At 40.0% G+C, this 15420-nt stretch overlaps 1 protein-coding gene across 2 annotated transcripts in view; it reads right to left on the bottom strand.

Moving 5' to 3' along the window:
- Positions 1-10761: 10761 nt before the first annotated feature.
- Positions 10762-15420, bottom strand: part of Arhgap15 (Rho GTPase activating protein 15) — a 647156-nt gene continuing 642497 nt past the window's right edge. The window contains exon 15 of one of the 2 annotated variants that reach the window (NM_001301831.1): positions 10762-12406. In NM_001301831.1, the coding sequence (NP_001288760.1) occupies positions 12381-12406 (26 nt within the window). In that variant the 3' untranslated portion in view covers positions 10762-12380. The remainder of the gene's footprint in view (positions 12407-15420) is intronic. The other variant, XM_006498397.4, reaches the window with a different exon arrangement.

The raw sequence follows: 15420 nt of genomic DNA, 5'->3' as shown, positions 1-15420 counted from the left end.
GAAAGACATAGATTAACAGGCTGGATATGTAAACAGGACCCTGCATATTTCTGCATACAGGAAACACACCTCAGTGTCAAAGACAGACACTTCCTCAGAGTAAAGGGCTGGAAAACAATTTTTCCAAGAAAATGGTCCCAAGAAACAAGCTGGAGTATTCATTCTAATACCGAATAAAATTAACTTTCAACCAAAACTTGTCCAAAAAAGTATACAAGATACAACTCATAGACCACATGAAGCTCAAGAAAAAGGAAGACCAAAGTGTGGATGCATTGGTCCTTCTTAGAAGGGGGAATAAAGTACTCAAGGGAGGAAATATGGAGACAAAGTGTGGAGCAGAGACTGAAGAAAGGGCCATCCAGAGACTGTCCTACCTGGGGATCTATCCCATATACAGTTGGCAATCCCAGAAGCTATTGTGAATGCTGTGAAGTGCTTGCTCACAGGATCCTGATACGGCTGTCTCCTAAAAGGCTATGCAAGAGCCTGACAAATACAGAGGCGGATGCTCACAGGCAACCATTGGACTGAGCATGGGGTCCAAGATGGAGGAGTTGGAGAAGGGACTGAAGGAGCTGAGGGGGTTTGCAGCCCCATGAAAGGAGCAACAGTGTCAACCAACCAGACCCTCCTGCCACTCCCCCCAAGACCTCCCAGGACTGAACCATCAATCAAAGAGTACACAATGAGAAACCCATGTCTCTGGCTGCTTATGTGACAGAGGATGGCCTTGTTGGACATCAGTGGGAGAAACAGCCCTTGGTCCTGAGGGAGTTTGATGCCCCAGTGTAGGGGAATGCCAGGACTGGAAGTCAGTGGTGCATGGATGGGTTTAGGAGCACCCTCATAGAGGCAGGGTGAGGGAGGATGGGATAGGGGGTTTCTGGATGGAAAACCTGGAAAGAGGATAACATTCAAAGTGTAAATAAAGAAAATATCCAATAAAAGGAAAACAAAAATAAAAAAAGAGGTTCAGTGTAGACCTTTGCTGAAAAACCAAACCAAACCAAACCAAACCAAGCCAAACCAAACCCAAGCAGATGAGTCTTTCTATACCTTAGCCTCCTCTTAGCCCTTAGATATTTCTTCTAATAGTTATTTTCTCAACTAATTTTAATCTAGGTTTAATTTTTGCTTATCACTTCTTCTTCCCTTCACCTCCCATTTGGTGTATTTGCTATACAAATATATACTTTTCCCCATTTCCTTCAGATATATATATTCATTGACAAAAGAAATCACTCTTTTACTTTATCATATTCCATCCAGTATCAATTAGACATAAAAATCTATTACTAAGAGAAATGACTCAACAGTTAAGAGTGTGAACTACTTTTGTAGGGAACCTCAGTTCAGTTCCCACCAAATGTGTCTGGTGTCATGACCCTGCCTGTGTCTCCAGCTCCAGGGGAACTAATATACCTTTCTCCACTCTATGGACACTTGCAATCACATTCTCTCTCTCTCTCTCTCTCTCTCTCTCTCTCTCTCTCTCTCTCTCTCTCTCCTCCCCCTCTCTCTCCCCCTCTCTCTCGCTCTCTCTCTCCCTCTCTCGCTTTCTCTTTCCCTCCCTCCCCTGTCTCACACACGTACACACACCTAAAAATAAATGATTTTTCTACTTACCTTCTCTGAACATAATTGCTCCTGCTTTCCTCTGTTAAGTTGGTGCAACGAATTAGCCTTTATGTAACACAAGGTCCACCTTTTCTCCTCTTTCTTCCTTCATTTGATCCTATAGCACATTTTTAAAAAATGGAATGCCAACTTTGTTTAGAACCAGAGAGAACAGGAAACAAATGAAATGAAGTTTTTTGCAGCTTGCACTCAATTAGGCTTCCTCCAGGGACTTCCTTACAACCTGTAAAAATATTTTCCTTTATTTTCTCTTACTTAGCGTATCCCATCCTTCCCCAGTGTTTCATTGTTGACTTGTGACCCTACAAACCATTGGGGAAAAAAAAGAGCTAATCAGAGGTCTTTCCTAATCTTCCTGTTGCTTGTCCTCTGACCTAGCTGGACATATCTGTCTCATGTTCTTTGCATATTTTTTTTTTCTTTTGTGCTAGGTTCTTTAGGACTTAAATTCTACTGTGGCTCTCTCTGTGTCATTTTCTTTCTCTTCTAGTCTAGGTCTAATTAGCACAAAAATACTGGTGCATCTTTCATAGTAAGACAAACCTCTGTTCACTCCATGCATCTTTCCTGTATTTCATGTCTCTCCTCTTCTTCAAAGGAAATGCCGTAACATGTTCTTGACTCTGCTTCATACTTATTTTTTGTCTTACTGTCCTAGATCCTACCTGGACTGTCTGTTTCTCTTTCCATTGCAAGAGTACTTGTCATGACAAAGACACATGAGATTACCAGAGGGCTTTCCTAACCTTTCTGGTTATTTTCTAGTAATTTTCAATTGTCCCTTATTTTTTCCTCACTGAAAAGTTGGCATGATTACAGTAGTAGTCCTAGACCATATTTTCTTGTTTTGTTGTACACATTGCTTTCAAGATTTTCCCCTTGTCTTTCCTCCCATATTTTCCTCCCAACTCTCCTGCACATTCATAGTCTCATTTTTCATCAATTGTTATTGCATGCAAATACAATATATTTGCATATATATTCCTAAATCTAACCTGTTGGTCTATGTTACCTCTATATGTTCTCAGGGCTGATGGGCACTGGAAGCCAACTGCTATGCTCTTCCCTGGGGAAGACCACCTCTGCTGTTGCCAGTTTTGCTCAGTTGTTCTCTGTTTAGGGTTGAAGCCTTGTGGGTTTGGCATGTTCATTGATCAGTACCACTTTGTGCTCTTCTTTCTCCTGCTCCACAAACTAACTTGGTCGCATGAATTTATGTCATAGCTATGTGCTTCTCTCTCTCTCTCTCTCTCTCTCTCTCTCTCTCTCTCTCTCTCCCTCTCCCTCTCCCTCTCCCTCTCCCTCTCCCTCTCCGTCCCCCTCCCCCCCTCTCTCTCCCTCTCCCTCTCCCTCTCCGTCTCCCTCCCCCCCTCTCTCCCTCCCCCATGAGGCACATGCATACTGCTTACTCAGTGCCCTGTAGGGGATGTGTTAAACATCATATCGTCTCAAAGTTAAAGTGTTTAAAACAGTAGGACATCTTCATTTCCTGCCTCCATAAGCTATCTTCTCTCTCAATCTCCTCCATATCAGTAAATGTCACTACCATCTGGCATCTTAAACCAAGAAGTTGAAGTAGCACCTCGATTTATACCCCATCATTGACCTGGATCAACCATTTCCACCCCCCATTGCTTTCCTTCTTGCTCATGCTGTCATTATCCCTGACTTTCATGGTGTCTTGACCGAGAGTGAGTGAGTTCTTTTTGCTCTTTGTGTTTTCTTTGCATGAAGGGCTCACTCCCAGCAGTTTCACATTGCCCATTTCACAATTGTTGCTAAAATTCCCATTTGAAAGCATACACTCCCTAGAGAGGCCCCCTGACTACCCTTCCTGAAGCAGTTGTCAAATCACTACACTTCTTGCTTTCATGAAGTGATGTCTTCATTTTGTTAGGAAATAACATATGCTGAGACTATCTTGTTTATTTGTTCAATAATTTATCCATCCAAGTGCGTTCTAAGATGTTTGAAGGCGGTGATCTTTTCTGACTTAATCTTGTCTGTATCTTCACTATGCAAAAACACTGCAGTACCCAATTAAGGCTCATAGTAGATATAGGTTGACCAGCTGGCTGAGAGACTGGCTACCTGATTGACACAATAAATGAATTATAATAAGGCCACTGAGGAAGTGATAGGTACAAGGAAAGTCCCCCAATGAGGTCAAGAAACAGAAGTAATTCTAGAATGGTGAATGCATGTTTCCAGAAGTCTGCTGAAAAGTATTACCCTAATTTTTTTCCTGTTTAAATTAGACTTTGTTTAAATTTAATTAGAAAATTGGATTTAAGATGAGCAAACAGCAGGCTCAAATAAAAAGAAAAACAACAAATAAAAAGCAAAATACACGTTTCAGAATCAAACAGAATTTCTATGAACAAAGGCAGAAAATTATTCTAGCATGTACACTAGTTATGTGAGCCACTCATATTGTAAGAAACTGAAACATATATTTTCTGGAATTATCCACGCCATGCTCACCACTGTCCTTACTTCTGAGGTATGAAGGAAAAGAAGACGAGGCAGGGAACAAAGGACACTTGGCTTTCTATCTGCAAAGTTTCACTTTTTATTTAAGAAGTCTAAAATAGATCTGACAGAGTGCCAACACTTTACAGTCCGGTGGATTGATCCATGTACAATATATTTTTAATGATTTCTGTACTTTAAACATTAGAAATCTAAAGTAAAGACTACTATGTGGTCTTAGTAGACTTTAAGGTCTTGATTCACAAAATAGGATGTCTTTATATTGAAATCAGGAGTTAACTAATTCAATTTGGCATCTGTCTTTATGATTCTTGGGTGGGCTTCCTTCTGGCTGGCGTCTGTTTTTTAGGGTCAGACTGCAGTGGTGTGGAATGTGGAAATAGGAAAGAAAACATCTGTGCACGAACTCCAATGTCTTTCCACTTTCTTCTAGGGTTGCTCTCTGCCCCTATATTCACATAAATGTGGCAAAAATAAATGTCACTTATTGAGGAACATGCAGCATGTGTACCTGTTTGCTACTTGGTTTGCTACTGAAGCCATCACTAACTCTTTCAGGTTGCTTTTATAACCCTCATGTTATAAATGAGAACATTCAGATTTGAAAGTGGGCTCTACTTGATTACACAGCTTGTGAATGCCAGCGGCAGTTGTCAAAGCTATGTTTATTTGACCCCAGTGCTGGGACATCTTGTGTTATATGATTTTATCTATTGTACTTTGACTCCAAAGTACATCTTTAACCTCTAGATTTCTCACTTCAGCCTTTTGAGTCCTAAGAAGCTTCCCTTTCACACAAATATTTTGTTAGTAAAATCCATTTTTAAGTCAAGCTTATTTCAATTCTATGAACCTTATAGTCATAGGCTTTGGTGTCTAGCACTGTTCCTGAGGTCTGATGGGTACAAAGTGGTTGGTTATTATTAATTACTATTACTAAGTATTTTTGTGTGTCTTTTCTTTAAAAAAGATTTATTTTTAGTTGTATGTGTTTGTATGTTTATGAGCACATGAGTGCCAGTGTATAGAGTTCAGAGGCATTAGATCTCTCTGGGGCTGTAGTTAGTTGATATGCAAAAGAAAGATTGGTGAAATATTTGGAAGGGGGGATTATCTTGTTGTGTATATTAAAGACAACATGGGACTGCCTTTTCTCTTTCTAGAATTCCAGTATTCGTGCTAACACATTGGAGGCCTATGGGGTTCTGAGGCTCAGTTAAGCTCTAGTTTGAAAGTGGGTAGCTAGGACCTGAGGTATGAAAAGCAAAACCCTGCATTGTTGAGAATAGTAGACTTTAACACGAACATTCATGGATGGATGTTTTTCTCCTTGTCATTGAGACAGCATTGTTGGATTTGATGTATGTCAACCTGTAGCTTTAAAACACACTCATATTGAGCAGAAATCATCCATTGGAAATCATCCCTTTCATAGTTTGGGCCTTTGGTGATTCCTTGACTTTTGGTGCCATGAACTGTTCCAGGTTGACCTTACATTTTTCCTGCTCAAGATCTGTTATTTCTCCAAGATCTCAGAATGTGTTAATCCAAACCATGAAGGTGTCTGCTTGTTCTAACTATATATCAGACACATTACAAAGTAAGGTTGTGTTGAAATAATACTGATTAGTAGAAGCTCATCTGGAAGTTTTCTCAAAAAAGTTCCCGTCAAGCATTATTGTTCTTTCATCCTGACAGGGCTGTAGCTCAGTTTGAGAATAGATACGGTACCTGATTATTCTCAGCAGCCTTTGCCCGTCAGCTTCTTCTTTCTAATTTACTCAAGATTTCTTTTGACTTTCAGCACTCATCTCCTTTCCCAGATGAATTCTATGTGTTAGGCACAGGAGATCCAGATTTTATTCTCTGAATATTTTTGATGTCCATGATGCTGATAGAATAGTATCTCCTGAATTATATTTGTCTTATCCTTTCCTGCTTGATGTCTACATTAGAGAGTTAACATCAAATAGCATAGTCATAAGTTATCAGAATTGCTTGTCTTAATAACAGTTTCAGGTTTGGTAGTGATATATAGAGTAATAGTTAACAATGGGCACCCCCCCCCAATAACTTAATACATTCTCTCATAATCTCACATGGACCATTTTGCAATTCTATTCAGTCGACATTCTTGTCCCCACTTTACAGATTAACACAATGAGTCTTAGAAAATAGGGATGTTCCTTTAAGGATCTGGAAGTCTCACAGGGCATTCTCTGGACCCAAATCTGGAGCTATTTAACAGTGGGTCAATATTTTTCTGTTGCTCCAAATGCCAAAGTTTTAAAGTAACTTGATCTGTAACCAGGGGTGATCTTGATCCTCCTGCTTCTCTGAAATGCTGGGACTACAGCGTATGACATCACATTATAAGACATCACTTCTTTTCCTTTTCCCCTTCCATTCTCTCTGATCCTTTATACTTCCCTTCTTTTACCTTTTCTTTCCTTCCTTCTCTTTCCTTTCCTTCTGCCCCCACCCCCACAGCATTGGCTCTCTGTGTTGTTAGGGATCAACCAGGGGCTTTGTGTGCATATTAGGAAACCAAGGGCTCTACCACCAGGCTACCTCTCCATTCCAAGGCCTCATTTTTTCCTTCAAAGGTTTCATCACAGGAAAAAAATATATCTATCTTTTTTTCAATGTAAGAAACCTGTAAGAAGATACACATAGCTGTTTCTCTTTTAGTCTTCCTACCTGGTGTTGCCAGAATAACTTTGCTGAAATGTTTTGGCTCTCATTACCCCCCTGCCTAAAACTTCAGAGGTCCCCCACTGCCTACAGGATCAAGTCCAACTCTCTTGCTTGGCATTTAGGGCTTCCAAAATTTGGCCCTTACCTACCTTTTCATGTGTGAAATTCTACTGTGAAGTTGGCATGCAAACTGGGTGTCTAAGCCAAAGTATATGTCTGGTGCTCTGTGCTTTTGCTAGCTAGAGAATTTGTCACATTAAGGGCATTCTTGTTTTTCTCAGTTCCACCACTTAAAAGATGATCCCTAAAAGATGCATAGTGATTGGACTTTTGGACTCCTTATGACCAAGCTGATCCTACTTCCCAAGCACACCTTGATATTCTTGTCTTTGTTCCTTTATACCCTGGAAATTCCTAGGCCCTTGTTCTTGTCTTACCCTGTGTCTGTGCCTTCCTTTCTTCTTATTTTGGCTTTGCTTCAACACACCCTTGTGTCTTGGAGCCTCTCCTGGCTTCACTATGCCCCTGTTTAACATGATCTCATTTGAAATTCTTTAGAGTGTCTTGTCTGTATCAATTACCATATATAGTCTTAAATTATCACTTACATATTTTTTAAAATTATACTTGTATTTTTTCCTAATTATGAAAGTAACAAATGGTAAAAGCAAAAACTTGGGGATATGCCAGGAACAATGGGAGAAAATTAATTACCAATAATCTCACAACCCAAGGATAACCACTGATAATATTTTGTTCTGTGTATGCATACATATTGCAGTATATAAACACTAATGGCATAATATTGTACTTATAATTGATGAGACTTATATACAACAGGTTCCCTAAATCCTCTGTAATATTTCATCATTGGCTTTATTATCAAATCATTATCACTAAGAGTTTTGTTACTTTCCCATTATAAATAATGTTTCAGTAAATATACTTTAGATAATTTTTGTCATACTTAACTTTTCAATTTTGAAGGGCTAGAAATATTTATTAAAAGGTACATATACAAGGGAACTATTTCCCAGCTCTATTTCCTTGGAAAATGAGGTAGTCTTCCATAGATGACCATACCTCATCCACCCAAATAAAACAGCATGTCAGAGTATCACTGCAAAATGGCAACAACATAGCTAAAAGCAGGTGTAAGGTCTTGTGGGTTTTGCTTTTATGTCCAATATTGCTTCACCCAGGACTAGATTGTAAGTCCTTCTGTAAAGAACTTCATATGATGGAGTTTGTGCTTGCATGCATGGTTGTCCCTAAACATAAAGAAGCAACTGTTAGCAGATATTTATCAATAATTTTCCCAGTGATACCCAATTTTCACTGCACATTGCTATGAGATATAGCTCTCACCAACACGCCTATGCAAATCTCAAGCTTTTCTTGCAATATTGTTTTAAACCTTTTTCTTGTGCAAGAACACTTTTGGTGCTCATCTGCATTTGCTGTAATTCCTATTTCCCCCCATTCTTTACATTCTAACCCTACTCTTAGTCCCATTTCTTTGGTCTTTACATTCACCTGTGTTGATTGACACTTTGAGTTTGTTTATTTATTTATTTATTAATGTTAATTGTAAGGGATTGGGCTGTGGTCTACACTAACATTGGGTCATGTCATGTGATGACACTTTTAGGGCAGTAATTTGTGGCACCACAGAACATATCACTGGCTGTGTTAGCCAGTTTAAAAGCCAGCTTCACAGTGGAATTTCACACATGCAAATGAGCCATTGTGGCTCCTGTCATGAAAATTCATGGGATAGTGGCTAGTTCAGTGTGGATGACCTGTCAATTTGGCAGCCAATCATTTAGTTAAACATTCAAATTACTGGCCAGTGACTCAGTCAAAACCTAGTTTTCCTGCTTCTTTTTGGGTTCCATGTAATCCTATTAAAAGCAATGAGAGTGCTTTTGATGTATGGCAGCTAATAGCTTAAAAGTACCATGCAGGACTGGGCCACGTATCTGGCATCATTTATATGTGAGCACTGTGAGAACAGGCGATGTGCGTATCTATCGATTTTGTTCTTGAGATACTCAATGTCTTTGTTGGGTAACATTCAAATGTCTTAATTTCATAGGTGCCTCTGTGTCTTATTCTAAATGGTAGTTTCTCTCAGGGTGAGTTCTCATTTCCTTACGTGAGCTAGTTGATTTTGTTGGATCTACTTTTAATCCCTTGGGCAAACCTGTCCTGTCCAGAAGTGGGGCAGAAACCTTCTTAGACTGCCAAGGGCTTGGTAGAAACTAGAGGATGGTGTTGAGAGTAAATGCTCTGAGATTTAAACTGGGCATAAGATAGTAGCTTACATAAGTATAGAAATAAATCTAGACCTCTGATTACTAACTGCACACTTCTCTGGAAACACAAAGAATGTAGCCTATGGGTTCTGAAAGTCCTGGTGCCTCCCAAAGCACAGTGGTACAGAGGGTCATGACCTCTAGAGTAGCAGTCTGTGCTGCGTGTGGGAACAAGGCAGGGGTGGAAACTTGGACACAGAAGAGGTATTGAGAGGGAGAAATAGCAAGAACAAAGGATTGCAACCCAAAGGGTGGGACAGAGGCTGAGACACAAAGCCAGTATGAGCATACATCTTCAGGGTCTTATAGTCACAGGGAGGTTCTATGGAGTACTTTAGTATGTTCATAATCCTGAGTCCTGCTAACATAGTAAAACTCAGCTTGTTAAAGACAGAATACCTTATACTTGAAGGATCTACACACAGGGTTTGGAAAGTATAGAGGAATAAATATTTAATCTTAAAGGCAAGGAGACTAATTTTTGAAAGATATAGTATATAAAGAAATGGCCCATAAATACATGGACCTTTATGTCTGTAGGAAAACTTGATAGAATACTTGTAGTAAAGATGCTTCTTATAGGAACCATTGTGTCCTTTGATTTCCAAGGTGCCTCTGTGTGGCTACCAGCATTCATTACGATAAAAACAGCTATACTCTTTCGATTGGATAGGACAGAAACTGTCATATGTAGTCCAAACCTGAAAACTTGAGACACATATATAGAGACTTGCCTGAAATCAGGAATACACAGCAAAATAATGAATTCTGGAAATGCAACTTCCCAGCTTTGATTGTATGAATCCACTGGACACTAGGATCTATATTAATATATTAATTACAAATATAGTATTTTTCTATTCCCTAAAATAAAATGTATCATTGAAAACAGTCATCATGAAATAGGATAAAATAGTTCAATCATGAAGATTTAGAAGTATAGGGCAACTTACAGATGAACACGAGCCCTGCTTATGTTGAGGATAAAGACCTGACCTAGAGAACCTGCCATTCCAGTCTTCCCCCTCCCGAGACTGTGGGAATGCATGGTCGGGATGCTGGCACAGCCTAACAAGAAGTTCCCTCCCAATACCTTGGTTTTAAAAACGTTTTTAACAAAGGGGAAGTGCGGGGTTAAAAAAAAAAGTCTAGTCTATAATATGTATAATTTAGGTAGAATGGACTGCTATTAACAGTCATGAGTCTAACCCATTCTGTTCTCAAACTACATTTCAAAAGTTTAGCATTACAAATCATATTTGCCAGAAGGCATTTCTATAAGGTAACGCTAAGTTTTCTAGGTGCTGTTGGCCTGAGAAACTTGACATGGTTAGGAAGAACTATGGCAGATGGACTGCTCTGCTTCCTGACCCTGTTGTAAGGAGCCCTAGGTAAGAGTAGGCTATATGTGCATCAGAGAGGGTATGTACACATTCATCTATATGTGATTTATACATGTGTACATATTTATACATATATATGTATGTATAACCAATATATGTATTTAATCATGAAACATTTATAAAATGAATTAGGTCTTTGGCATATTTAAACATTTCTCATTTACAATTTGCTTTTTTTTAAAAAAAATATTTAGCCATGCAAGATTTCAGCATATTCAGTATTTTTTAATAATAAACATGTCTAGTCAAAGAAGGCATTAATGAAGCAATTCCCCAAATAAAACAGCCCATGATATCTGAGTTACAGCAGACAGAGTGTGGTCTTTGTAGTTTAATCAAGATCACAAGACTTGTTTTGAGCGTCTGTCATCTTTAATTTTACGGCACTTCATTTCAGAGTAGGACTGCCAGGGTCACATGCAATTAAAACACAGGCAAGATTTGTCTTGTGAAATCTTAACATAAAAAGTAATGTGTTACTCCATTTTAACTTTCCTACTGAACTCTGTGAACTCACTAATTACTTTTCCCCCCTCTTGTCACCTTTTTGATATGACATGTATTTTATAGAGGAGATAGAAGTTTGGATTTTTTTCATATCGTGCATATGATTGAGGATAACAAAATTAAACCAGAGGAAAAAAGGAGTGTGTTTCTCAGAAATACATTTTTTTAGTAATATCTGAGTACTCCAGCTTCAATTACAAAGAACCTCATGATCAAATTCTAGGAAATAACTGTTAATCTGCTTAACTAGGGCAGGTAGGAGTGTAATAACAGACCAGCGATTTTATAGAGGCCAGGATCCTGAACTGGGGCATCCTCTCTGGAGTGCAGGCAAAGGCTCTTTTATGTGATTGGCTGTGGAAGGCATTAACAGGCAGCAGCAGCGTGGAGATTGGGAGCGCAAGGAGGCTGTTGCCTTACAGTGATCAGTAAATTGCATAGACCCTTATTAACCTTATTGATAAGGAGCTTAGGGAAGTCCCATTCAGGCCTCGGTACAGCGCTTTTTGTTCTCTTGTCTGTCTCTGTGTGCAATCTCAGCCACTTTGTAGGAAAGCCTTTCTGGGCACCACAAAAATTCAGTGTGAGTAGCTGAGCCTCTAAGTAAGAGCAAGAAATGGCACAGGAGCAGGGATCTCGGGGCCTATTTAACTGGGCAAGGACACCTGGAGAATGTTTGAAAAATTTGTGCTTAAAGAGTCTTTTATATTGCTCCTCTTTCAATGCAGCTGGAGACTGCAGGGATCAGGGGATTATTTTTGATACCTGTCGAAAAGAGTTATGTCTACACTGATTTTCCATCCCTCACCACTAATTAACCTCATTGTATACAGGAAGCAGTCTATTTAATACCTGCATTCTTTCTGTAATGCCAAGTAAAATGAAATCCAGTGTGAAATCTGGTTAGCGTTTGCCTTTTTGAAGTCATTTTAGAGTTTCCAGTTTTAGTGACTGTGACCTTGGAACTGATAGCTAGGGAAATAGTGAGTGCAAACCAATTTTGGTTTCAGTAGTGTCCTGAGCCTCCTCCGGATTGAAAGCTGTCTTCACCTGGCAGCCTGAAGGGCTGGGGCATCTGGAACCAAGGTCCCTCTCCCATGGCATCTTCTGAGGCTCAGTCCTTTCAGGCGACTCAGTTCCACTAATGTTCTCTCCTCTGCGATTGAACGTTGCTGTCCTTTTCCTTTCTTTGGGATGCTTGAATTTAACAGATGGACACTTCCTGGTAAACTTCACAGCAGCCAAGCAAAGAGATACTGAAGGACAGGAAGGGATTTGAGCCCAGGGTAGGATGCTCTATGAAATTTTGCTGGTGGAATGTTTAAAGGGAGAGTTGGGAGGCAGGGTCTAGAAAGAAAGAGCAGAAATTAAACTGTGTAAAATGTCACCAAATGATGTGGAAAAATCCACACGTCTGCAAGTATGCCACACAATATGGACTTAGAATGTACTTGCTAGTGATGTGAGAGGGATGGAGCAATGGTTACATCCCCGTTCTGAAAGTTGTATGTCAAGGGAACTTGTCAGCTCAAACAGCGCCAGAGGAAAGGGAGGGTTTGCAGGTCAAGGCTTTATACTATGCAGCGAGCTTGGCTTTTTGATAGATTGAGCGGAAAGCCCTCACTCTATAGTATTCAGATAATGTGGAAGTCACTTGTGTGAAGGTTCAGAGAAGTGGTGGAAGATGTCGCTAGGTGTCATAGACACCAGGATGCTTTCTGAGTGTGAGCATCTGCTGTCAGACTTGTAGGGATTGGGCTCACAAGGAATCTGCTGCCACCACGGAGCTGTAGGGTGGAAGCTTCTCTTGCGGACTCAGACTTCAAGAGACATAGGCGAAGGGGATTTTCTTTGATGTCCTTTTTTATCTAGGGCTAGGAGTCAACATAAATACCAGTGATTTGGCTGCACCGAAGACATTAGACACTACATTTATCTTGATAGGAAATACGATGGATGGTGGATTATGTTCATCTGCTTATGTTCTTGGTGCTTATCTTGGTTCATTTATCTAACAAGTGTGCACTTAGCACACACCATGGGCATGGTGTTGACTGTCTCCCTTGCTGCTTTGTATACACTCTCCAAACTGAATAAGGGGTGTTCTCCAGAATCAAGCTTAAGAATTTTGGGGACACTGGGGTGTGTTTTCTTAAGTATAAACTAGCAAACCCCCCAAAAGCAAAACAAAACAAAACGAAACACCAGATGCCCGTTTATAAGGGTGTGTATGTGAGTGTGTATGTGTGTGTGAGCCTGTGCTACCTTCTGTTAGGTCTCTCATCAGAATACAAGACATTTTTGTCTTGACAACACCGCTGTAGCAAATTGTCATCTCCCTTTGGGATTGCTGTTCAGCAGTATGAGCCACAAGGTGTCCTCATGCCTGCCTCTTTTTCAATTATATTTAAGAGGAACACTGTTGGGGACCCGTTTTTTTCATCTTGCCCAAGCCCCTACAGAGCTAGATCTAATTTCAATACAATGTTGCATAGTATAGTGCATGATAACCGACCACTGGCAAATGTGATTCAACCCGGTTACTAAAGTGCCACGTAGGGTCAGAGCCACCTGAACATACATGTGCTTTGTAAAGACTTGGGGAAAGAGCTTTTCTTATCTGTTTACTTCACAGTGAAGTGGGAACTATATATGTAAAGCATACAGGTAAATGGACTGTTACCTGGCTGCTAAGATCCTAAGGTAAATGAACTATTATCTGGCTGCCAAGATCCTAAGAGCCAAATCGTTAAGGAGGTTTAGTCACTCACCTATTTGCAGCAACAGAAGCACTCTACATTCTTTGGGGAACTCACATAATGTTCTCTCTGCTCTTTTTTATGAAAGTTGAGATGGCAGTGATGCTCTAGTGTGTTCTCAAGTGCTCAATCAGCACCCCTCCTGCATTTAATATAAACATTTGGGGTGTTTACCTGCTTGCATTGTTTATCAATTACAGTCCTTGAATAACCCCATGGTATGCTTGTGTATTAGTCACATTTCCAACTGCCGAGATACAACACCTGATAAAGTGACTTCTGGGAGGAAAGGTTTATACGAGCTCAGAGTTGGAGCGTACGGAACTTCACTGTAAGGAAAGCAGGTAAGCCATCATCATGTCCAAGTGCATCAGGCCACAGAAAATGACGAATATCTGGTGCTCAGTCCAAGTTCTCTCCTCCCTGTTTTTATTCAGCCCAAGATCCCAGCCTGTGGGACAGTCCACATCCCAGATTTAACCATCCCAAACTGACAGATTAGCCATCCCAAGTAGTGCATGATCTCTCGGAGCCATACTATTTAGAAAAGAATAACGCCCTAGCAAGTTACTAATTACATTAACTTGGTAAGACCATTATTATTTTTTTTCTGCTCATGTTTCTTTAAGGATCAACTGGGGATAGCAAGAGTATTTGCAGAAAGACATTTGTGAAGAGACAAGAAAGCACCATATGCAAAGACCATCTTTGATAAAGAACTTGTGTTTCATACATGTTAGCCATCCCAGTCAGTCTTCCCAGGTCTATTTTCCTTTATGGAGGGAGAGAAACAATACTGCCTCAAAAGAGAAGAGTGAGATGTGCTGATGTGTTGTGCTGGAAATGACCACGTGACCTTCTGGGGTATTTCTGCCAGCACACACAGTCTCCTAGTCTTTGGCCATACCTTGACTCAAATACATTAATGGCTGTTAAATGACAAATTATTGCCAGGATGTTAGAATTAGCAATGGCCCTAGCCCAGCAAGCGATCCAGAAATGGACCTGTTTATAGAACTGGTGCTGTCCAATCAGAACCAGTGCTTTTCACTTAGCAATGGTAGCAAAGAGATGTGGGCAAAGCTTCCACAAAGAACAGCCAGATGATCTCTAGACCAATTTCTCTGCTGGTCTGAATGCAGGCTGCATTAACAGCACTATGGCAGCAATCTTCTGACCACAGTTTCTTCCTGTATCAAGTTCTAGTTTGTTACATCACAACTCTGATACAGTTACTTTTTGAAAGATCAAGGGTATAACCAAGTTTCACTAGATAAGTGTTAGGCCATACAAGGCTTTATAAGTCTGGCCCCCAACCTTCTTTGCACCATCTCCAGATTATAAAGTCATTTATCATTAAATTATGGATCTATCATCTACATCCTTAAGTGATAATTTGTAATATGTGCATTACCCGATTTAGCTCTCACCATATTAGACAGTAAGATTTTTTAAAATGTATATTGCATTTAATAGATCATAAAACAAGAACATTCCAAATGGACTAAGCAATCTGCTCAGAATGTGAGCAGTAAGTTCGATGTATTTTGCTGTTTGTGTGTTCTTTGCTGTTTGTGTGTCCTTTCTTATTGCTTTGGCTCA

The sequence above is a fragment of the Mus musculus genome, chromosome 2, assembly GCF_000001635.26.
Source record: "Mus musculus strain C57BL/6J chromosome 2, GRCm38.p6 C57BL/6J".
NCBI lineage: Eukaryota > Metazoa > Chordata > Mammalia > Rodentia > Muridae > Mus > Mus musculus.
Note: the sequence above shows the minus strand (reverse complement) of the source record. Positions and strands in the feature narration are given on the sequence as shown.